This window comes from Eutrigla gurnardus (genome assembly GCF_963514095.1).
Source record: "Eutrigla gurnardus genome assembly, chromosome: 17".
Classification (NCBI taxonomy): domain Eukaryota; kingdom Metazoa; phylum Chordata; class Actinopteri; order Perciformes; family Triglidae; genus Eutrigla; species Eutrigla gurnardus.
Window position 1 is genome coordinate 21,308,554 of NC_139928.1, and position 23,303 is coordinate 21,331,856.

General features: G+C 43.1%; 2 protein-coding genes and 2 long non-coding RNA genes across 4 annotated transcripts in view; 3 read left to right on the forward strand and 1 right to left on the reverse strand.

Moving 5' to 3' along the window:
• Positions 1 to 6,579: 6,579 nt before the first annotated feature.
• Positions 6,580 to 11,080, forward strand: LOC311027495 (major histocompatibility complex class I-related gene protein-like; the record flags this gene model as incomplete). The annotated part of the gene is made up of 5 exons (XM_084031517.1): positions 6,580 to 6,655; positions 8,051 to 8,317; positions 9,674 to 9,952; positions 10,372 to 10,665; positions 11,076 to 11,080. 5 exons carry the CDS (start codon positions 6,580 to 6,582, stop codon positions 11,078 to 11,080), a joined length of 921 nt encoding a protein of 306 aa, XP_083887643.1.
• A 124-nt stretch (positions 11,081 to 11,204) lies between these two features.
• LOC311028087 lies at positions 11,205 to 12,127 on the forward strand. The gene is made up of 3 exons (XR_014598689.1): positions 11,205 to 11,345; positions 11,771 to 11,866; positions 11,991 to 12,127. It is a non-coding gene; the product is annotated as an uncharacterized lncRNA (long non-coding RNA).
• A 358-nt stretch (positions 12,128 to 12,485) lies between these two features.
• On the reverse strand, positions 12,486 to 13,394 carry LOC311028083. Its single transcript, XR_014598686.1, has 3 exons — positions 13,211 to 13,394; positions 12,611 to 12,665; positions 12,486 to 12,531 (listed from the first exon to the last, which is right to left on the reverse strand). It is a non-coding gene; the product is annotated as an uncharacterized lncRNA (long non-coding RNA).
• A 5,584-nt stretch (positions 13,395 to 18,978) lies between these two features.
• The window catches only part of LOC311027496 (DLA class I histocompatibility antigen, A9/A9 alpha chain-like), a gene marked incomplete at its 3' end in the record, with an annotated part of 34,318 nt that continues 29,993 nt past the window's right edge, over positions 18,979 to 23,303 (forward strand). Inside the window, exon 1 of the mRNA XM_084031518.1 lies at positions 18,979 to 20,122. Coding sequence (XP_083887644.1) covers positions 20,065 to 20,122 — 58 coding nt within the window. The 5' untranslated portion in view covers positions 18,979 to 20,064. The remainder of the gene's footprint in view (positions 20,123 to 23,303) is intronic.

The window sequence follows — 23,303 nt, forward strand, 5'->3', positions numbered from 1 at the left end:
CTTGCCTTAATGTTATTGATAGAGAGAGTGAGCGGATTGCCGGTTGGACTGAAATCTCTTTGGAACGAAATGTGGTCCCAAAACTCGCTGTGTGGGAATCGGGTAAAACCGGACCAAGTCCCAGTGAACTTTGTTACTAGATACCACTCGGGACAAAATGGCTGTGAATGCACCGAGAGCCCAAACCCATGTTGGAAAGCATTCCCAGTGGCCTCGCAGCTCTCCACTATTCGTGGACTATGACACAGATAGACATCGTAGCCCCGCCAACTTGCTTGGGATTCCCCGCAGTCTATCACGGAGCACAGGTCGAATGTGAACATTGTGGTATCCCCGGCAGTATAATTTAAAACTATTTTAGCACCGCACGCGACTTCGGGGATCTGGAAAGTTTTCGTTTGTTCCCTTTTGGGACGGGTTAGGTAAATGTTGGTGGAATTGTCTCGCTCTTTGTTTATTAGTTCAAGTCCTAGTAGAAGGAGTATTACCGCCACCCCGGTTACACCCATGATCACGGTGCACATCGTTTTCCCCCTTGGGAGATAGTCTGCATATCTCCACCTCCGTCTTTCCTCCGGTGCAACAGACGGATCTCCGGAGAGTCTCCTAAAACTCCTCGGAGTCGTCATTTTGGGCCAAATCTGTTCTCACTTCCTGGAGTGAGCGAGTAGGTGGTGATGCTGGGGCACAATGTGTCAGGTGGTGCCAGGGAGCTCCTGCTTTTCCCTTGACCTGGACCGAGTGTGAAGTAACCTCCTTCACTTCGTACGGACCAGTCCACCTGGGGTCTGTCCACTTTCTTTTGTGAACCTTGACCCTGACCCAGTCTCCTACTTTGACTATCGTCCCCTGCTCTTCGGGATCCTTCTCCTGTGCCTTCTGCACCTGTAATGAGAGGGCTGAGACAAGAGATATTAGTTCTCTCATGTAGTCGGATTTCTCTATCTGACACACATCTAAAGGAGGTATATGTCCTCCATCACGTGGCGGGCCAGGCATTGGCCTTCCCGTCAACAACTCATGGGGCGACAGGTGCGTGCCTCCCCCTTTTGAGGTTCTCATGGCCATGAGAGCCAAAGGGAGGGCCTCCAACCATGTCATCTTACTGCCCGCACATACCTTGGCTATTTTAGCCTTCAACGTTTGATTCGCGCGTTCCACCAGTCCCTGGGACTGTGGATGGTAGACCGAACCAAAACTGTGTGCAATCCCCAGGAATGCCTCCACTTCACTCAGCATCTGATTGTTAAAATGTGTCCCGTTGTCTGATCTGATACGTTTCGGTACCCCGTATCTGGGTATTAGCTCTGTTTGCAACCACTTTATTACTGTCTTCCCGTCTTCTCTATTTGTGGGGATTGCTTCTACCCATCTTGAAAATCTGTCTACCATTACCAACATGTACCTCTTTCCCTGTACTACGTTCTCCTGTCCCATATCTGTATAATCTATACTAATATCTTGGAATGGTGCGAGAGGTACGGGGTAGGATCCCATGGGCGTTTTGAATGGTTTTCTTGGGTTGTGGTTTCCACAGACGACGCATTCTTCGCAGTATAGTTTTGCCATGCTGTCTAGGTGTGGGTGCCACCAGAGTGCTGAAATGTTCAACAGTGTCTGTCTTTGTCCTTCATGGGTTGGTCCATGGGCTTCTTTTAGTAGGGTCGCTACTAGTTTTGCTGGTGCCACTATCCTTCCATCATGTGATCTCCAGAGACCTTCTTTCTTTGTGGCCCCCTTTTGTGTCCATGTCGACCATTCGTACGGGCCTGCTTGTTCTTGTATCTTTTTTAGGTCTTCTTCGGTGAGCTTAGGTTGGGGGGGCGTCAGCTTAAGTATCATTTGCTTTGGCTGATATCCTCCTGCCTTTTTGGCCGCCTGATCTGCAGCCTCGTTTCCTTGACTGATCCTGGTGCCTGTTTTCTCATGACCTTTGCACTTCATTATGGATACTCCTCTTGGTAGGGTGATTGCTTCCACCAGCTCTTGTATTTCTCTTTGGTGTTTGATTGGGGCGTTGCTGGATGTTACGAATCCCCTCCGTTGCCACATGGGTGCATCTACTTGTGCCGCCCCATGTGCGTAAGCAGAATCTGTAAAGATGTTCACCGTCTTTCCTTTGGCCAGTTTCAAGGCTTCGGTGAGCGCCTTGACTTCTGCCATTTGCGCTGAAGCGGGTTGTGGTATTACTTCTGCTTTGAGCGTCTCATGTCTTCCATTGGGGTGTTGCTGAACCACTGCATATGATGCCTGGTTCAGTCCGTTTTCTCCTCGATAGCAGCATCCGTCAGTGTAGAGCCAGAGTTCTGCTTTGGGATCTATGTCATTTTTCAGGTCTTGTCTGAGCTTACTTTCCTTGACCGCAAGTTCTTCACATGAATGTGGGGTTCCTTTCCCAAAGTTTCCAGCCATGTTCCTTTTGGCTGCGACAAAGGTTATATGTGGCCTGGTGCATTCTCTTTGAATCTTGGTTTTTCTGGCCATGCTGAAAGTAAACTCCTTACTTGCCAAAAACGCTGCAACTCCATGTTCAGTGTGGACCTGTAATGGGTGACACATCACTACATGTGCTGTTTTTTGGAGAGCTTTTGCTACCGCTGCAACATATCTGGCGCACATTGACTGTCCGGTTTCCACTGCGTCGAGTTTTGAAGAGTAGTATATCAACACATTCCTCTCTCCCCCTTTTTTCTGATACAAAACAGCATTTAAAAATGCATTTTGTTCAGAAACATCCAAATGGAACACTTCTGTGTAGTCCGGTGAGGTGAGTGCAGCAGCTTGGGAGAGTACTTGTTTCATGTCAGTGAATGCTTGTTCAGCTTCAGAAGTCCAGGGTAGTCGTTCTGTGAGGTTTCGAGCCCCTACCTCGTTGATCATTGTCCGCAAAGGTTGTGTCCGATTGGAGTAATCAGGTATGTGGGATCGGCTGTAGCCCGTTAGTCCCAGAAATGACAGCATGTCTGCCACCGTGGTGGGCTTTGGATGGTGTAGGATTGATTCCCTGTGGGCCGTAGATACTCCCAATCCTGATGCCGAGATTTGTCGGCCTAGGAATAGGACTTCTTCTCTGCATAGCTGCACTATTTCTCTCTTGACTTTGTAGCCCTTTTTGTGCAGAACTGAGAACAGTAGGGCAGTGGCCTCCAGGCAGAGGGTAGATGTTTCTGCTGCCAAGAGAAGATCATCTACATATTGGATGAGCACAACCCCTGGTGGCCATTGGAGTTCTAGTAGGTGTGCTTTTAGTACCTGATTAAAGAGACCTGGCGAGTCCCTGAACCCCTGTGGCAACCGATTGTAGGTGTACTGTTTGCCACCAAACGTGAAAGCAAACATGGCTTGTGATGTTTGTGCCAGTGGAACACTGAAGAAAGCGTTTGCCAAATCTATGACAGTGAAGTATCGAAATGCTGGGCTTAAACTCGTGAGTGCTACGTGTGGGTCTGGTACTGGATGAACATCTGGAGTCGTTACATCATTTATAGGGCGGAAGTCTTGTACCATTCTCCAGCCCTTTCCCCCTGCTTTCTGTACCGGTAATATGGGAGTATTCCATGGGGAGTGGCACTCGTATATTACCCCGACGTCCAGAAGGCCCTGTATCGTGGGGGCAATTCCCTTCATTTGATCTTGGGTTAGAGGATACTGCCGTCGATAAATAGGATGTGCATCTGGGTCTTTCAGGGTGACAATTACTGGTTGTGTTTCCAGGGCTCCTACGTCATGGGGGGTTATAGTCCAAAATCGTGAGTTCACCGCATTCAAAACCACTGCGGCTCCTGGGTGGTCCGTACATGGGAGTCCATGTTGTCTTGGCAGTGGTATGTGTTCTGGGAGGGAGACATCCGTGGTATGGGGGCCCGTGAAGCACCACATATCTTCCTCTGGTGGGGCTTGGGCTCCTTGGCGGGGTTTTTGGACTTGGAGCGGCCATGTTGCTTAGATCAGTCAATTGAGATATGTCTACCCCTCCTGTGGGGAGGCCAAAGTGGTCCTCGTTATCTCTCATGAAGTCCCGATCGTATCCACATGCCGCTGATTTAGGGTTGTATCCTCCAGCCGCTCCCTGTTCCTCTTCCTTTTTCTGGCCGCCAATACTGCTGGCAGGTGACTTTACTCTGGTTGACCCCTCCTTCCTTGGGTCGGTATAGTTTCCACCACTAGGTGGCTTCGAGGGATTTTTTGTGAGGGGTCCTTCTGGTTCACTTTCTGACCAGGTCTTTTCTGAGCCGCCTTGACTCCTTGATCCTCCAGGGGGCTCCAGTGCCGTTATTCGCTGTTGCAGTCTTTCCACTTCTCTCTTCATTTCCTCTCTGTCTTGGTCTTGTACGAGGACTTCCACGCCGGCCAATGTTAGTACTGGTGCTTGTACTGCTGTGTCTGTGGTCTGTGCAGGCATTAATCTTTGGTGGGTGTAGGGAGGTGGGGCTGTTGGGGGAGGTGTCGTTTCTGGAGGCCCAGTTGTTAACTTCTCTGGCAGGACTGGATATATGCCCCCTCCCCCTCCCTGTGTCTCTTCATGTTTGTCTCCCCTCTCCATTCTTCTCTGCTGAAACAGGTCTTTTAGCATTAGATTTGTTACTCTTGTCTCTTCTTCTTGTTCTTCAAACATCTTTTTGAGTGGTTTGAAAAATGATCGCTTGTCCTTTTCAGCCTCCATGTTCTGTCGAGCTCTCTCTAATCTTTGTTTGACATCATTCACCATTATATTCATAGCTTCTCTTGATGGCAGCCCGTCCTTGGTGATCCATCCCTTTATCTCCCACCTTTTCGCTACTGATTTAACTATCTTCCCATCTCCCTTTTTACTTCTATCCTCAGTCATAACTCTAGCCTTCAAGGTCTCTACGAAGTCTTCCATTTCCCCCTCGTTCAATCCCTCAATATAATCAAAAGAATCGCTCCTAACGTTACCCAGACCAGCCCGAATCCCACTAGGTTTATTTAACAGACTCGTCTTAATAAGTTTTTCTAGTTCTAGTATCTGTCTACTCACTACCGTTATCGTTGGTGTGTGTGTCTCTGCTGTTGCTGCTGAGTGGAGAGTGTCACTTCCTAGAGCGTGCAACAGGGTGTCGGCTGCTTCCTCTTCTTCTTTGTTATCTATCTCTCTGAACTCTTCTATGTCTATGTCATAAAACTCCATGCCATGTCTAAATTTTATTGTATTACAACCACTGCCTACGCTTCTCTACTCGACAGCGCGGTCCCGGGGGAGTTGTATCGGTTTCCAAATTACAAAGTACTATAAATTTCTATTGTATTACAACCACTGCCTACGCTTCTCTGCTCGACAGCGCGGTCCCGGGGGAGTTGTATCGATTTCCGAATTACAAAGTACTATTTATGCAGTCTGTTGGTTAACCCAAAACACGCTATGTTCGTTAATAGAGTGACTTAATTATGTGCAAGAATTCTCATGCTTCACGGGGTGTGGTGGGTCCGCTCTTCACGATACTGTACACATAAAAGCCCTTCTATTCGTCCTTCATCTCGTGTTTTCTGTTAGGTTCAGTCACACATGTGTACACACTATGGCAGGTTTATTTTTATCACTTTTGCAGAATATGCTTTCCTTCTGTTCTTTTAACATTTTATCCTTTAGTTAAATTTTGTCTAAAGTATTCATACTCACACTCGGTAGTTGTTGATCACCTAATTTATATTTTTCAATATACAGAATTCAATTAAATAGGTTTCTGCTTACCTTTTCGGTTGAGCGCTCAGTGATCAACGTTCCCGAGAATGGATGAATCCTTCTGGCCTCCACTTTCTTTCAGGAGACCCCCCTCCTTCTGCAAGACAGGAGGTAGTCGTTAAAATTCTTTCCTCCTCAAGCTTTTCTCCCAACCATCCTCTGCTACCAGATTTGTTGTGAAAAAAACAGTAAACTTGAATATACGAGGAGAGTCTATGGGTTATATCAATAACAGCGCTTTATTAGCACAAATATCAGGAAAACATATTCCGGCAGTTATACGTGCACGGACCTAGTAGTCAACTCAACATAGGGTTGAATTCACTCAAAAGGCGCTTACAACAGAATGCGCAGCTTATTTCATTGAGACTCCGCATGAGTCTGATTGGCTCATTCTATAGATGCAGGCGGAGCGTAATTTTAGCATGCCGCGGCCTGGTTGGAGCGCTGGGTATCTCCACCCACACTGGCTCATACGATCCATCCCTCTGGGTGCTGTCATCTATGTATGTGTGTGTATGTTGTCGAGATGCACATATATCATATACTCCTCCCCTGTGCGGCTTCCGCTAAGGAATGTATCCTTGGTATGTTGTTTGACCCCTGCCCTTGCTGCTCTCTCGCCTGTGCCTGTGTGTGTGTATGTGTGTGTAGTAATTTAAAACATGTGTGATTAGCTCATGTATTTACATTTTTCTCCACACTAGCAAAAAAATTCGCGAGTGGCCGACTACGCGAGACTGATTAATTGACTGCGCAAGTGCCCGTATCACCGGTAGAGTAAATCACACAGACACTTTCTCAGCACTACGAAGGAACTCTCCGTTTCTCGATGTTTCTACTGACACGAGGCGCCATTTTGCTAAAGACAAACATCAATGAAAACACACTTGGAGCTCTTGTTTGTTGTCGACAGCCTGACTGAACACAAGCAGACTAAGACACTACTGCAGAGTATGTGAGCTTCATTCAAACATTTCTGCACATTTACATTTACATTTAGGTCATTTAGCAGACGCTTTTGTCCAAAGCGACTTACAATAAGTACATTTGTCAAAAGAAGGAAACAAAGAAACCACAACATATCATTGCCGATAAAGTAAGAGCTAAAAATAGAACAAGTGTTAGGTCCTCATCTGAGTAAAGTAGTACCTTAAGAGCAGCAGTGCTACGATCACAGTGCTATAGGTAAGTTTTTTTTGGGGGGGGGGGGGGGGCGGTCATGCTAGAGTCGAGGTGAAGTCTGAACAGGTGAGTCTTGAGCCTTTTTCGGAAGATGGCAAATGACTCTGACATTACATTGCATTAGCCTGCAGATGACAGGAGCAGGAGGTTAAATGCTCCTTTCAGGTGCGGACAGCGTTGAGAAACCAGAATAAAGGGTCTCCAGCGTCCTCTCACGCAGGCTGAAATAACATCGCTCCACTTTAACTTTCGTTATTAACCTCAGTGGCTTTACCCGGCTATTAGTGACTCGGTGCTCAGCTAAAATCCCCATTGGCTCAGACGGAGGGTGAAGTCAGCGCTCCTCCTGGTCTCAGCCTCACTTCAGCCCGGATAGAGCAGCAGACCTAGCAAACCTAAAAAAATTTTTTTTTTACCTTTCAGATGTTGTTGTAGGAGGCCTTTGATGCAGAAATTTAAGAGTTTAAAAAAAAGTTTATGTATGAATTTAGAGAATAATAATACAAAAAAATTATATTGCAAAATTGGGCTTAGATGGGAGCAGAATTCCTGTATTTGTGCTCACGTCGTCTGAACAACAATTCAGAACAGCTAAGGGTTCATTTGCAAGGTTGATTGCTTACTACACTAAAAGACATTTTACTTTTTGTTGAATCTGATGAATCCAGTCCAATGAAACGGAGAGATGTTAGAAGGAAACCTTGAGAGGTTGTGTGAGTTCATGGCCATAAAGCGGGACTTACAAACAAATGTACGATCCAATAGCATTGTGAGACTGAACAATAGAACCCAATAAATAAAATAAAATAATATAAAGCTGAGAGGATTTGGTTTCACACAACATGTTGTTTAACAACGATGTTGAGATTTAACTTCAGTTTACAGAAATCAAGATTTATGAAAGTGAGGGACAAACGGTCAGATTTGGTTTCTTGGTTCTTTCTGTATTTAAAAAAATAACTTTTATACTCAAACATCTGAAATCCACAAACACTCTGACGACAACATCAAACAAAATAAAACCTATTACTTGAATATGAAAAATAACAAACAGCGATAGAAGAGAGAGAGAAGTAGTTCTGTTGGATTGTGTGTGCAGGAAACATTGTTCAGTGATTTGTTGAAGATAAAAACTGAGATCATGACGTTCATCTTGTGTTGCAGAGATTCACTCTCTGAAGTATTTCTTCACGGCGTCCTCTGGAGTCCCAAACTTCCCAGAGTTTGTGGCTGTTGGGTTGGTTGATGACGTTGAGGTAACTCACTATGACAGCAACACCAGGAGATTGGAACCCAAACAGGACTGGATGAACAGAATCACAGAAGATGATCCTCAGTACTGGCAGAGTCACACTGAGAGCTGTGTGGTTGTTCAGCAGGTCGACAAAAACAAAATTGAAGTTACAAAGCAGCACTTCAACCAAAGTGGAGGTTTGTTTATATTTCACTTCATTCTGACAACATTTGGTTTATACTTTGATCCTGTATTTTAATAAACACACATATACACACACACACACACACACACACACACACACACACACACACACACACACACACACACACACACACACACATCCACTAGTTAATCAGCAGAACATTGATTATCAGTCTTTTATTTAATAAATCAGAAAACACGTTCTAGTTCCAGTTTCTCTAATTAGATAATTTTCTGCATTTCTGTGTTTTATATAATTTTGTATTAACTCCTGTTCAGTGTTGTTCAGACAAAAGATTTGAAGATTCAACCTCAGTTCTGATTCTGGTCCACCTCAGCTCTGATGGGGCCTCAGTCCTGCTCACACTGTAGTTCATTAAAGTTAACGCTTTCTCCTTCATTGACGTGATGTTTAGTGTCACTTCCACACACAAAGAATTCTGAGCTTTTTAATTCTTTAATTCTCTATAAAATATCTATTTTACAAGATTACATTAGAACACATCATGATAATGTTTAATATGGCCCAATGCTATTTGTTACTGAATAATGATGATCATAATGTAACGCTATGCGATCTCCTTGAACGTGATTAGCTGTTAGCTCTGTTATTTAGCCAATTAGGTAACCGGTGTCTCCTGATGATTTGAATTTGTATTTGCTGTTTACAAGATGGATCAGCAACTAGAAAGAGTTGAAGCCTATTCAGATTTCATATTTTTACTGAATGAATCGGTGGCTGATATGACTGTGTCCCAAACAGAAAGTCTAGAGCAGAGATCTTGAACAGGGGGTCCGGGACCCCTAGGAGGTCCACAGTATGACTGCAGAGGGTCCCCAAAATTATTTGATCCCAAATAAATCCCCAAAGATATGTCAACAAATACACCTTAACATGAATACAACCTATATTGAGCACATACAAATCTTCCAGTTTGTTTAATATTATGTGGGCCCTCTACCGGGTCACTATAAGTCTTGGGGCTACTTGGCCTGAAAATGTTGAAGACCTCTGGTCTAGAGGGGTAAAATACGATGGCAAAGCGAAGCTGGAACACTTTGTGTTCACAATGACCAGGCAAAGCGAACTGCAACACGGACTTGAAGCGAACCGTACTCAGACCATCTCCCCCTGAGACGTCCACACTGTCCAGGTGATGGTTGGCTTTCATGGAGCCAATAACAGCAGCAGGTGTAGCTCCTCTGTTGTCTGTCGATCAGTGTGTCTCCATGGAAATGATGTGATATTAACTGATGATCTCACTCTGGTTTAATTCTCTCTCTCTCTCTCTCTCTCTCTCTCTCTCTCTCTCTCTCTCTCTCTCTCTCTCTCTCTCTCTCTCTCTCAGGTGTCCACATTCTCCAGAAGATAATTGGCTGTGAATGGGATGATGAGACCAATGAGGGAAATGGTTTCTTTCAATATGGTTATGATGGAGAAGACTTCATTGCGTTTGACTCGAAGACAAAGAGATGGATCGTTCCAAAACAACAGGCTGTCATCACCAATCACAAGTGGGATATTAATAAAGCTTGGCTAGAACGGGATAAACATGACATCACCTATCGTTGTCCTGAGTTACTGAAGACGTATTTGAAGTACGGGAGGAGCTCTCTGCTGAGAAAAGGTAGAATCCCTGTCACTGCCCTGTTCCTGTCTGTCTCAGTTCCTGTCTCTGTCTTCGTCTCACCCTCTGTCCTACCTTCCTCATCTGGGCGCCCTCACACCAGGGCCATCTGATCCGTACTGTGCCTCGGCACGGTTACCTGTTGTACATCACGTCGTAATACAACACACGTATGGCTTGATGTTGTTTTCAGGGAGCGCCGTCTCCAAGTCATCACAACAGAGATCGACACAGAGAACATGACTGAAACTTTACTGACAAGTCACATCTGCATATATTTCTAGTAAACACGATTTCGAACTAACATAAATCGTGTATGTGTCACTAAGGCATTTCAGATACATCAGACATGATCATTAATACACAGCAGATCATAATAATAAGGATAAAGAACCTCTAACCCGTCTCTCTCTCCTCAGACCTTCCCTCAGTGTCCTTCGTCCAGAAGACTCCCTCCTCTCCAATCAGCTGCCACGCTACAGGTTTCTACCCTCAAAGAGCCGCACTGTTCTGGAGGAGAGATGGAGAGGATCTCCATGAGGACGTGGACCTCGGAGAGATCCTCCCCAACCACGATGGAACCTTCCAGATGAGTGCCGACCTGAAACTCTCAGTGGCAGCTGAAGACCAGAGCAGGTACGAGTGTGTGTTTAAGCTCTCTGGTGTGAAGGAGGACAAAATCACCACACTGGACGTCATCAGGAGCAACGAAGGTGAGACTGAGACCAGAAGTGATGAGAAACATTTTTAGAAACATAATAATCAAACCACAGTTCAGAGGTCGTAGGCGCCGTATTGAATGAACTACTGGTCAGTTTTAGAGGATGAGTAGAATGATTTAAAGGGGCCCTATTATGAAAAATCGACTTTTCCATGTTTTTCAACCCTAAAATGGGTCCCTGGGGTGTCAATAAGTCCCCACAGTATCAGAAAAGACCACCATCTCCCTGTTTCACTTTCTCAGTTTGAAAGAAATCCTCCCGATAAACGAACGGTTTGCAGAATGTCCACTAAATGACGTCAGCACCGAATTTTGCTGTGCCTTATATGGGTCATCTCGGCTCATTAGAATCGCTCCACCTGTGTGGTCCCGCCCACATAATCCCATACCTGTTGCTGTCAGTGTGATGTACATACAAACCAGTTAACCAAAATGCCAAAGTCAACGGAAAGCAGTTGGCAGTCCAACTGCTGATATTTACTGGCATCGTCGGAGCATCTAGATGGAAATGTGCGCACACGCGTCCGTAAATGTGTGTTTGTGTGTGCGACGCACTTCACCGACAGGAGCTTTGACAACATGGGTCGCTACAGCTCAGGATATGCCTCTAACCTGGGGCTAAAGTTTGGATCAGTACCGACAGTCCGAGAGCCAACCATAGACACTGAAGCGGTAAGTTACTAAATAGTATGTAATATGCCGTGTTACAGTTTACCGTTGCTTTCTTAGCATTGGTGTGTTAGCATTGGCGTGTTGCGCTAAAGTTAGCATTGGCGTGTTGCGTTAAACGCTTCCATTGTATTGATATTGAGGACCGTTAACGATACGTAGTACTGCGGGGGCCCAAACCTGTAAAATAACGCTAGACATCAGTTTGCTTGGGAACGTTTTGTAGCTTGAATGCGGCAGCAAGAGCAGCTGATCTGTGTTTGTTTATACACGCCGATGCAAAGACAACGTCACCAAACCGCTAACGAAGGGATTTTACGAGCTATTGGCGCGTCACAACATCAGTTATAGTGAAATAGTAACGTGTTCCACATTTCAGATGTAGTGGTAAACTCTGACTGTCTGTCTGACTGTCTGTCTGCTTACAGAGCAGCAGCTCCCATCAGCGTCCCACAGCGACCCACCACAGCTACTGTTGGCAGTCACCTGTCTAGGAGGACTACAGGCTCCTTACCCAAGTAAAGGTGTGTATCCTGACATGTAGCCTACTTTAGATCTGGTTTAACAGCAACTACTAGTAGTTGTGCAGATGTGTATTTCTATTATGTGATATCATGGGTTTCATTCCTCCATACAACTCTGTTACAGCTACTGTGTCCTGCAAGGACTTTGGTGTTGGCACAGCCATGGTTCCAGACCTGTTTCACAACCACTCCAATAAGGAGACCATCACAGAGAGCTCGCCTGGACCCGGTAGAGGAGAAGGATACTTTGGAGGGCAGCTCTTCCCTGACTTCAAAAGAGCTTGATATGACCCTGCAGAGTCGGACACAAACAGTTTGCGTTTGTGTTCTGAGATAACTGGGAATTTCAACTGCTGATTAATTTGACAATAAAGTCTTTACAGTAATTGTAAAATGTGTCATGGTTAATATTACTGAAGTAATGGTCAGGAAGACTGCATAATATGTTGCATAGAGGGATTTATTTTTTATAAAACACAATTGATGAACAAACAACAGACTGCTGTATTCCTCTTACGTGTAAAGCACCATAACCAGCTGTATATATATTTCATGCGTTTTGGAGAGAGAACATTCAGACAGACGACCAGGATGTCCCACCATGCAAGCCTCTTCCTCCTCATGCAAGCCTCTTCCTCCTCCAGCTGCTGCATCCGTCTTCTTACCTAGTGTGAATCATGATAATCGTCATGTTATATGAATAATAATCTCAACAGACAACTTGGTGTAACAAAGTAACATTACCTGTGGTGTCTCCATGCAGCAGACGTGTTCGGTGTCTGAAGGCCCACATGGTCACCTAGATGAATATAGAATTTGAGCATTTCAACAACACATCTTGTTAATATGGTAACCTGACGGACGGCTGAGGTGTAAACCTCATGTTTGAATTTTGTAACAGTAAGTTTAGCACGTAATGTTGAGATGGAGCACAATCACGTTTATAAAACACAGCACACAGCCTATAATTCACAATTCAGCACATAATTCTGGAGGACGACATGATACTGTCCAAACCCTGTTCCTTGTATATCTTTATGTGTGTAGAGGATCAAGTTTTTAATCCCGTTAATGTGATGTAAACAAACTGCCCGCATACAGGACGCTGTTTTCATCGGGTTTTCATCCGTTTAAATATAATGTTGCGTCCCCATTTGAAAACATGCAACTGTGAACTGTCAACAACAAAGCACTACTAACGATATTAATTGTTGCCGAAAATAGCTCACAGATACGTTACTTATAGAGCGAAGAACGCAGCATGAGCGTCATTGTGGCTAGCGCTAGCTACGCTAACACACATCGAGTTACCGTCCAAAACGTTACACAGACATGTTAACTAACCATTCAGAAACGTCCTGCTGCATCCGCGGCGTAGAACTTCTACAGGAGCTGGTCCTGGTTCTGGGTCGGAGTCCGGTTCGAAGCGGTACGGCTGGACCGCTGTTAGTTTGTAGCGTAGAACCATAACCATGGCAACAAGCTGGACGCGGACAGCACGGGGCGGAGAGACACAACCACTTCCTCAGTAGGAGCGGGGTCAGGGGTCATCTCATTAACATAAGGCTACACCCCTGACAGAATCACCCGTTTGAAAAAGTGGGGCAAAAAAGCTGAAAATGAGGAGTGTGATCCACTCCGAAATACATGTTCCGATTGTTTTTTCCAGTTGAGGAATTCAAAGACCAGGTTTGGAGACATCAATAACTTATATTAACTTGTGGAAAAATAGCATAATAGGGCCCCTTTAATAACTGGATGAATGTATGTATCTGTCAGGAGATCAGTCAGGATCACGTTTTCAAAAGGACCAACAAACACACTGAATACAGGATTGTGGTCCGGTTGACAAATGGAGGTTCTTCTCCTGGAACCTGCTTCATCTGTTCAGGTTGTGACTATTTCCTCTTGTTTTGTGCTCAACAGAGAAGCCCACTGACATGACCACCGTCATCATCGTCATCGCTGCAGTCGTACTTCTTGCTCTCGTCCTCGCTGTGATTGGATTCGTGGTTTACAAAAAGAGGAACTGTAAGACCCAAACGGAGACGTTGTCTCATCTCTTCTTGAGTTCAGGCTTTGAGTTGGTGACTTTATCCAGCAAACTTCAACAACAAGCGCTATAAGGTCACGACTAGAAGACACAAACTCATATTCAAGTTCAACATTCATTATATTTTTATTGTCAGATTCAGATTTCATCACATTTGCTCCTATTTTTCATGTATTTTGTTTAATCCCAGTTTTTCTTTCAGACAAATGCCCGCATACTTGTTAGTACATCTTGTTTTATTATATTTAACTTTTTTTTTGTTGCGTTGATTTCCAAAAGTGGCTTTCACTGAGTGCTAAAGTTGGTCAAGGTTTAATTCCTGCTGAAAACAAAATGTGAAGCGACCAGCAGCATGGGGTGTAAGGCTCAGAGAAACAGCGCCCTCTGCTGCTGCTGCTGTAGTCACCATGTCGTCTGGTCTCTCACGTACTTAACAAAGTCTGCGTTCATGCTGATGAGTGTTCAAGTTGTTACTAGATAAGAGTTGGTGCTGTGTGTCGGTTCAATGCAGCAAAGTCATTGGAAACAGTTTAAACTTCATTTCTAAACAATGTAGATATAGTTGAGAGTGTCATCTTTTATTTTTAATTCCAGATTACCTCATCTAAATAAACAGAGGTTGTTGTAGATTGTATTTAAAATGTTATTCTTTGACTAGATCCTCATACCGACTGTGGTTTACACTGAGCTTTAATTCCCGATTCAAACTTTAAATAATAATAACAGTTAAAAGTAATAATCACTTGAAAAGCAGTCGCTCCCTATATTTTAAATTTTCATTCCAACTGCATGGAAGGATGAATGAATGAAATGTTGCGGTGAAGGAGGATTCTCTTATTTGTGTACTTTATTGCTTACAAATTATGTTGTTCAACTACAATATCAATACATTGTATAGTGAAAAGGTTAAGTAGAAAATAATAAGAATGAAATGAATACAAAATAAAAGGTAGGCTAGTATGATGCTGCAGATATACTGTGAATGTGTATATATATATATATGTGAGTAATAATACTGTAGACTAGAGAATGTCATGACAGTCACCCAGGATTGGCGTTGTGTTGATTTATTTTGTTCTGTTTTTTAGACAAGAAGACCCCATATGAGACTTCAACTACAGGATCATTGATTAACCGATCAGGTCCATATCCATCTGTCTGTCCGTACAAAACGCTTCTTTATCTGATTTTGTCCTTTACTTGACTATTGTTTTGTATTTTGGTCTCTTCAGACCCGGAGAGTTCAAGCAGCAACACACCGTTGGATAAAAGGTAACTAATGTGTGACGTCTGTACTATCCCAGTGGTTTCACACATTCCATTTCTGATACCTTATTGCCATATTATTACATTTTGCACTCATCATTTTTAATGCTTGTATATTTGACAGATGTGAGTGACTGCAGGAAGAGGAGGGTGAACTTCAGTCCATAACTTCAGACTCTGTTATGTACAAAGTTTGACACAATCTGAAATCGATTTGAACCACAAAACCGGTTTAATGTCCCCTAAATTCATGTAGCCAAAACATTAACGTTGCCAAACGCAACAAGGCTTTAAAAGGAGCAATAATCAATATTTGAGAATTAAAAATGTATCAAATGACGATGCGTAATTTGAAAAGCGACTTGTCCGAGGATTATCGATGCTGTCGGTGATGTCATCGTAGATGCTCATTGATTGGAAAACGACATTTCAAAATTAGGTTGGTATATATTTTACAAGTACGATTTGGATTTTTGCTTTTTGTTTTAGTTTACAAAATGAATTTTGAGGTTTGTGTTCATCTATAAATAATACAGCATAGCTGAACTTTAATACTTTTAAATGCTTTTTAATGCTGTCAGGCTTTTCACAAATGTAAATTCACATGTCGACACACATCCATGAACGTGCATTCACATTTTCATATCTACACTCGTAGCATCCGGCAGTTTGATGATAACGAGAGATAACAGATATTAGCGTTTTTCTCTCCGTTGTTGGATCGGTGTTGCCGACCCCGACACCAGTGTTGGTCAAGTTACTTGGAAAAAGTAATTAGTTACTGATTACTGATTACTTATCCAAGAAAGTAATCCAGTTACTTTACTGATTACTTATTTTCAAAAGTAATTAGTTACTTTACTAATTACTTTACTTTTTACTTTTCAAAAATACACTAGCTATACACAACCTCAATACGCTTTTTTTAAAACTTGTTTTTATTACTCAATCTTTTTAACTATGCACATTGCAAACAAAAAAATAAATTAAATGCAACAGTCTCATTTAAAGAAAATCGTTTTGGTGTGTATACACACCTTCATTCGAATAGATGTAAATAAAATACAGCAATAAAATAATTAAAACCAAAGTCTCTATTAACATTTACATCTTTTAACAGTTGCAGTGCAGAGAGGAGTAATGCGTTTACCAAAACAGAAAATGCTGTTGCATGCCACATTTAGGCGTCGGAATGAATCAGAGTCTACAGTGGAAATGGGCAACATGTCCTCGACAATATAGCCAGCGACAAGCTTCTTCAGTTCAGCGGCACTAAGTCCTGTCGCTGACGCTCTTAAATCTATTTTCACCTGTTTAGCAGGAGAGGGTCCCTCTGTTGCTGCAGCGGCCATGTCGGGATTTCGGGGTGTCTCAGTGAGTTTCACATTCTTGTGCCGGCTTGCTAGGTGCTTGCTCAGATTTGAGGTGGAATTTTTCGCTGTAGACAAAATCTTTCTTCCCACGCAGAGTGTACAGCGGACGTTAATGTTTTTTACATCTTTTACCGAGTCAAACTCAAAGTAATGTCTGAACTTCCATGAATTAAATGCTCCATGTTCGCTCTTTCTCCCGCACTCCATGTCTTGCACACACGTGTCTGTTGTTTACTTCTAGACGTCGCGCCGCTACGTCATTGTCACGAGTCGACTCATGAGAGAGTGTCACGTGGCAAAGATAAATCACGGTTTAGTAACGCAGTAACGCAGGCTGCTTGCAGGAAGGTAAAAGTAATCGAATTACTATTTTTGCAATTGTAATCCTTTACTTTACTCGTTATTTGAAAAGTAATTGGATTACAGTAACGCGTTACTTCTAACGCGTTACTGCCCATCACTGCCCGACACACACACACACACACACATTTTCCAGTTGTGTAAATAGTTTGTATATTTCTTGAAAACGTAAGTTTGTTTTTACGATGATTGACTTCCTAGAGGTTTTTCTTCGTGTGTCTGGAATATGATGATGTGTCAAACAGCCTGTTTTCTCCAACCGGCGAATGATTGACGCAACAATTCGTCGTCCCGTCGCTGCAATAAGAACGCCTTTCTAGCTTCTTGTTAGTCGTTCGTACGCCACGCCGTCTGCACTGCAACGTAAACGCATCTGCATGAAGAAGCAGCGTCGTGAACAAGTGAGGACGTTTAGAACGTGAGTCTGCCGGTGGAGGGTCAAACAAACACACGACTTGCACCAAGGAGACTGGTGTCCCAGACCCGTGTCCCAGACCCGTGTCCCAGACCCGTGTCCCAGACCCGTGTCCCAGACCCGTGTCCCAGACCCGTGTCCCGGAGCGTTGCTGCTTTCTTTTAAAAGTTCATAGTTTCACGACGCGTTTCCTGTTAACTTGTTTCATTACGTATGCAGCGTAGATTACATACTGATTTGAAGCCCGCCCGTGAAGTTTTCCTAAATCTAACTTAGTCATGCAACCGCTTCGCTGTGGCTTAACGACGTGGGAAAAGCCTAAAATGCTTAACGACAGCACGTGGAAATGTGCCGTTTATTATATGTCTCATGACATCCAACACTCCACTTTCATCCCCACTTTCTAATCTCACTGGAAAACATATCTATTTAGACAAGCCTCCTCCCTCTAATTCAGTTGCTCCTTCTACACTGTTTTATTAGGGTTTGCTCGCTGTGATGAATGTCTGATTGATGCTCTCATTGTTTTTATTTGACTTTGTATGGTGACCTTGAGTGTTTAGAAAGGCGCCCATAAAGGAAATAAATTATTATTTGTTCACATGAGATCTGGTTGTTTCATCTCTTTTGATGTGTTTTTGAAATATATTTATATTTTTTATATATTAATATTTATGATGGTGAAAATGAAATGAGATGTTTCTGAAAGTATGTCCTGCTGGTGTTTTGGGACAGCGGACGTCTGCTCTCTTAGTTTGGTAGAAACTGAGCAGCGATGCTCAGAATCACTTCTGGTGTTGCATGAAGTAGATGATTGCACAACTAAGTTGCTCAATTTTATTGCTTTTCTACTTTGTTTTTTTTTTGTCAATAAATTGTCTGATATTCTAAAATGGTCTTTTTGTGATTCCATATATGCTTACAGATCTTGTGATCGCAGTCTATTGATATGAAGGATATTGATTTTTGACATTTTTATGCTAACTGAAGCAACAGGAAGTAAAGAAGGACAACACAAGACAGAAGGACTACCAAATAAAACAGGAAACCAACAACAACAAGAGACAGAAATTACAAAACAGGAGAAACAAACAAAACCCAAGATCATCACATTCATTCACTTTAAATGTTGCCCTCACAAGGAATTGTGGGTCGGTGTAATCTCCTTTCCTTTCGTAAAGGAAGATCTGTTGCATCCTATGCTAAAGGAGATCTGAAAGGAAGCACTGCAGCTCCCTTCCTTCAAATTTAGAGAATTCATTTTTATCATGGCGGCCACTTGTTTACTTCCGGGTCACTTCTTCAGTTGACACTTTCCTAAGCAAAAAAACAAGAGTCCCAAAAACAGTCAGGCAAAAACCCACAAAAAGGAATCCGACAGCAGGGATAACAGGCTGGACCACATTTACATTTACATTTACATTTAGGTCATTTAGCAGACGCTTTTGTCCAAAGCGACTTACAATAAGTACATTTGTCAAAAGAAGGAAACAAAGAAACCACGACGTATCATTGCCGATGCAGTAAGAGCTAAAAATAGAACAAGTGTTAGGTCCTCATCTGAGTAAAGTAGTACTTCAAGAGTAACAGTGCTACGATCCGAGTTTTTTTTTTTTTTTTTTTTGCGGGGGGGGGGGGGGGTCGAGGGAGGGTGTTAGTGGGTCATGCTATGTAGAGTCGAGGTGAAGTCTGAACAGGTGAGTCTTGAGCCTTTTTCGGAAGATGGCAAATGACTCTGCTGTCCTGACATTGGTCGGGAGTTCGTTCCACCACTGAGGCGCCAGAACAGAGAAGAGTCTGGACTTTGCTGAGCGACATTTGTTTGATTTCAGCGATGGTGGTACCAGCCGGCCAGCTGAAGTAGAGGAGCGGAGTGCTCGCTTCGGGGCATGAGGTTTGACCAGTGTTTGAAGGTAAGCAGGTGCCGTTCCATTGATGGCCCTGAAGGCCAGTGTCATCGTCTTGAATTGGATGCGTGCTGCAACAGGGAGCCAGTGGAGGTCACGGAGGAGGGGGGTCACGTGGGAGAATTTGGGTAGATTGAAGATAAGGCGTGCTGCAGCGTTCTGGATACGCTGCAATGGTTTAATCGCATAGGCCGGGATGCGATTAAACCACAAGGAACATACTAGACCAAATACACAGAAGGAACTGACAAGGAATCAGGAGTTTGTGACCAGCTTATAACTGGTCACAAACTCCGTGAAGCTAACAGACACTTCCTCAACACAACGAAGGAACTCTCAGTTTCTCGCTGTTTCTACTGACGCCAGGCGCCATTTTGCTAAAAGACAAACATCAATGAAGACACACTTGGAGCTCTTGTTTACTGCAGTGTATGTGAGCTTCATTCAAACATTTCTGCACATTACATTGCATTAGCCTGCAGATGATCACAGCAGAGCTGAGCAGCAGGAGGTTAAATGCTCCTTTCAGGTGCGGACAGCGTTGAGAAACCAGAATAAAGGGTCTTCAGCGTCCTCTCACGCAGGCTGAAACAACATCGCTCCACTTTCACTTTCGTTATTAACCTCAGTAGCTTTACCCGCCTATTAGTGACGTCGGTGCTCAGCTAAAATCCCCATTGGCTCAGACGGAGGGTGAAGTCAGCGCTCTTCCTGGTCTCAGCCTCACTTCAGCCCGGATAGAGCAGCAGCTCGGACGTTATCACTTTGCCTCCACAATAATAACAAGTGAAGAGTTGAAGACAGCTTGAGAAGGACAGGTGACGATGGAGACGTGGACTGTGCTTCTTCTCCTGGCCGTCGGCCTCCACAGCGCGGCCGCAGGTGAGTCCACACTTTAGTTGTTGGCTTTTAAGTTGCTCGCTTGTAACAGAAGAACTGCGTCATGTCTTTAAGCCCTGTTTATATGAGCCGACGCTTCTTTCGGTCGTCTTTGCTGTTCAGCTCCAGGACTTCCTCCAAGTTCGGGATGAAATGTGTCTCCACACTGAAACACTCGTCTGTTTGAATGTAGTACGTCACTACTGAGTTGGTTTGGTCAGATCTGAAGCTGTTTAGTAGAACTTCACTCACAAATCATCCGTATTAGCACATATTATCATATTACATATATATCATATCAGTGTGTATAAATATTGTGTGATAAGTAAGAAGAATTCCAGGTGAAGAAATGACAAAGTTTGAGGTAATTCATGAGCAGCGTCTCCATTACATAGTTTGTCCTCCAGAGGGAGCTATTTCATTTTTAAAAACAGTAGCTAATGAATCTGTATGAAGTCTGTTCATGTTATGTGTTTATATTAAAAATGCTATCGGCTGATGTAGAACAAATATTAATATATCAGAATATTCTGGAATATAAAGCTGAGAGGATTTGGTTTCACACAACATGTTGTTTAACAACGATGTTGAGATTTAACTTCAGTTTACAGAAATCAAGATTTATGAAAGTGAGGGACAAACGGTCAGATTTGGTTTCTTGGTTCTTTCTGTATTTAAAAAAATAACTTTTATACTCAAACATCTGAAATCCACAAACACTCTGACGACAACATCAAACAAAATAAAACCTATTAGTTGAATATGAAAAATAACAAACAGCAATAGAAGAGAGAGAGAAGTAGTTCTTTTGGATTGTGTGTGCAGGAAAACAACATTGTTCAGTGATTTGTTGAAGATAAAAACTGAGATCATGACGTTCATCTTGTGTTGCAGAGATTCACTCTCTGGAGTATTTCAACACGGCATCCTCTGGAGTCCCAAACTTCCCAGAGTTTGTGGCTGTTGCATTGGTTGATGACGTTGAGATAATTCACTATGACAGCAACACCATGAGAGCAGAACCCAAACAGGACTGGATGAGCAGAATCAAAGAAGATGATCCTCAGTACTGGCAGAGTCACACTGAGATCTGTGTGGGTGTTCAGCATGCCGACAAAAACAAAATTGAAGTTACAAAGCAGCACTTCAACCAAAGTGGAGGTTTGTTTATGTTTCACTTCATTTTGACAACATTTGGTTTATACTTTCATCCAGTATTTTAATAAACACACACACACACACACACACACACACACACACACACACACACACACAAACACACACACACACACATCCACTAGATAATCAGCAGAACATTGATTATCAGTCTTTTATTTAATAAATCAGAAAACATGTTCTAGTTCCAGTTTCTCTAATTAGATAATTTTCTGCATTTCTGTGTTTTATATAATTAGGGAGGCAGTGCTAAGCACAGCCACCTACTGTTTGCAGAGACAAACAGTAGGTGGCTCTTCTTACCATTTTTTGATTCCCTAAAACTACCAAACGAAAACGAGCACCTAGGCGAATGTTACATCAAAACGTGCGGCTTGATCGGGATCGGTGTGCTATTAAAAAGAAGTCCAGAATATTAATCACCGCAAAAACTCCCATAGGAATGAATGGGACGGACGAAAAAAAGAGAGCAGAAATTGTAGCTTTTCAAACGCCTGCTGCTCAGTCATACTTTCACCTAGAAACTCCATTTAAACTCTAAAACGTAGACACAAGTATTGTGTCCTGGTGTGTCAATCCGCGTTTCAATAGCTCATATAGTTTTTGATCAATGACTGTTCAATGACCATGATTGTTTTGGGAGAAATCATGAGATTATAATGGGTGTGTATTGCGCGGAACCTTCTGGGCTAGAGTGCGTGACATCATCAGTTAGAGTGTGAGGGCTTCTCAGATTTTTTTCCTTTCCAAACTCCTCCCGGCCACAATCTTCACTCTACAGACGTGATATTTTCCAATTTTGTAGACAAACTTGTCCTGTCTCTCACAATGTGCTCAAAATCTCTGTGAGATTTACAGAATTTGAACTAGCAACCTCTAAGCGCGGCCAAGTCTTTTTTTCTCCTCATCCGCTCCAATGTTAATTGAGAAGCAGATTTTCAAAGAAACCTGATATGAACAGCATTTCTAACTCGCCCTAGCGTCCACATTTCTGACACTAGGAAAAAATAAAAGTCATCAGTGTCTTCAGCCGAGTCTTGTGGCGCTAACGGTGCGGAAATTTTGGCGATAGGAGTTTCGGTGTGAGCGTGGCAAGCTTTTGTTCGGACCTTCCGCAGAGGGGGAATGGAGCGATAGAAAGAAGCAGAGAGAGGCTCCAAAGCAGTCATACACACGCAGCAAGGGCCGTTGCCATGGTGACAGCACTGTGGGGCACTGATCTTCATAACTGACAGCAGGTGTGCTCTGATTGGTGGACAAGAATGTACTAAAAACTACATTTAGTAGTGGGATATGTAGTTTTTTTAGTCAAACGTCTTCTGCTCGTCCATACTTTCACCTAGAAACTCCATTTAAACTTTAAAATGGAGACACGAGTGGTGTGCTCTGATTGGTGGACAAGAATGTACTAAAAACTACATTTAGTAATGGGATATGTAGTTTTTTTAGTCAAACGTCTTCTGCTCGTCCATACTTTCACCTAGAAACTCCATTTAAACTTTAAAATGGAGACACGAGTGGTGTGCTCTGATTAGTGGACAGGAATGTACTAAGAACTACATTTAGTAGTGGGAAATGTAGTTTTTTTAGTCAAACGTCTTCTTCTCGTCCATACTTTCACCTAGAAACTCCATTTAAACTTTAAAATGGAGACACGAGTGGTGTGCTCTGATTGGTGGACAGGAATGTACTAAAAACTACATTTAGTAATGGGAAATGTCGTTTTTTTAGTCAAACCTCTTCTGCTCGGGCATACTTTCACCTAGAAACTCCATTTAAACTTTAAAATGGAGACAGGAGTGGTGTGCTCTGATTGGTGGACAGGAATGTAGTAAAAACTACATTTAGTAGTGGGAAATGTAGTTTTTTGAGTCAAACGTCGTCTGCTCGGTCATTCTTTCACCTAGAAACTCCGTTTAAACTTTAAACTTTTACCCCCGGGCGGTGGCCCACTGCCTCCCTCTCAAAATTTCCCGGCGGGGGAATTTTCTAGTTTTGTATTAACTCC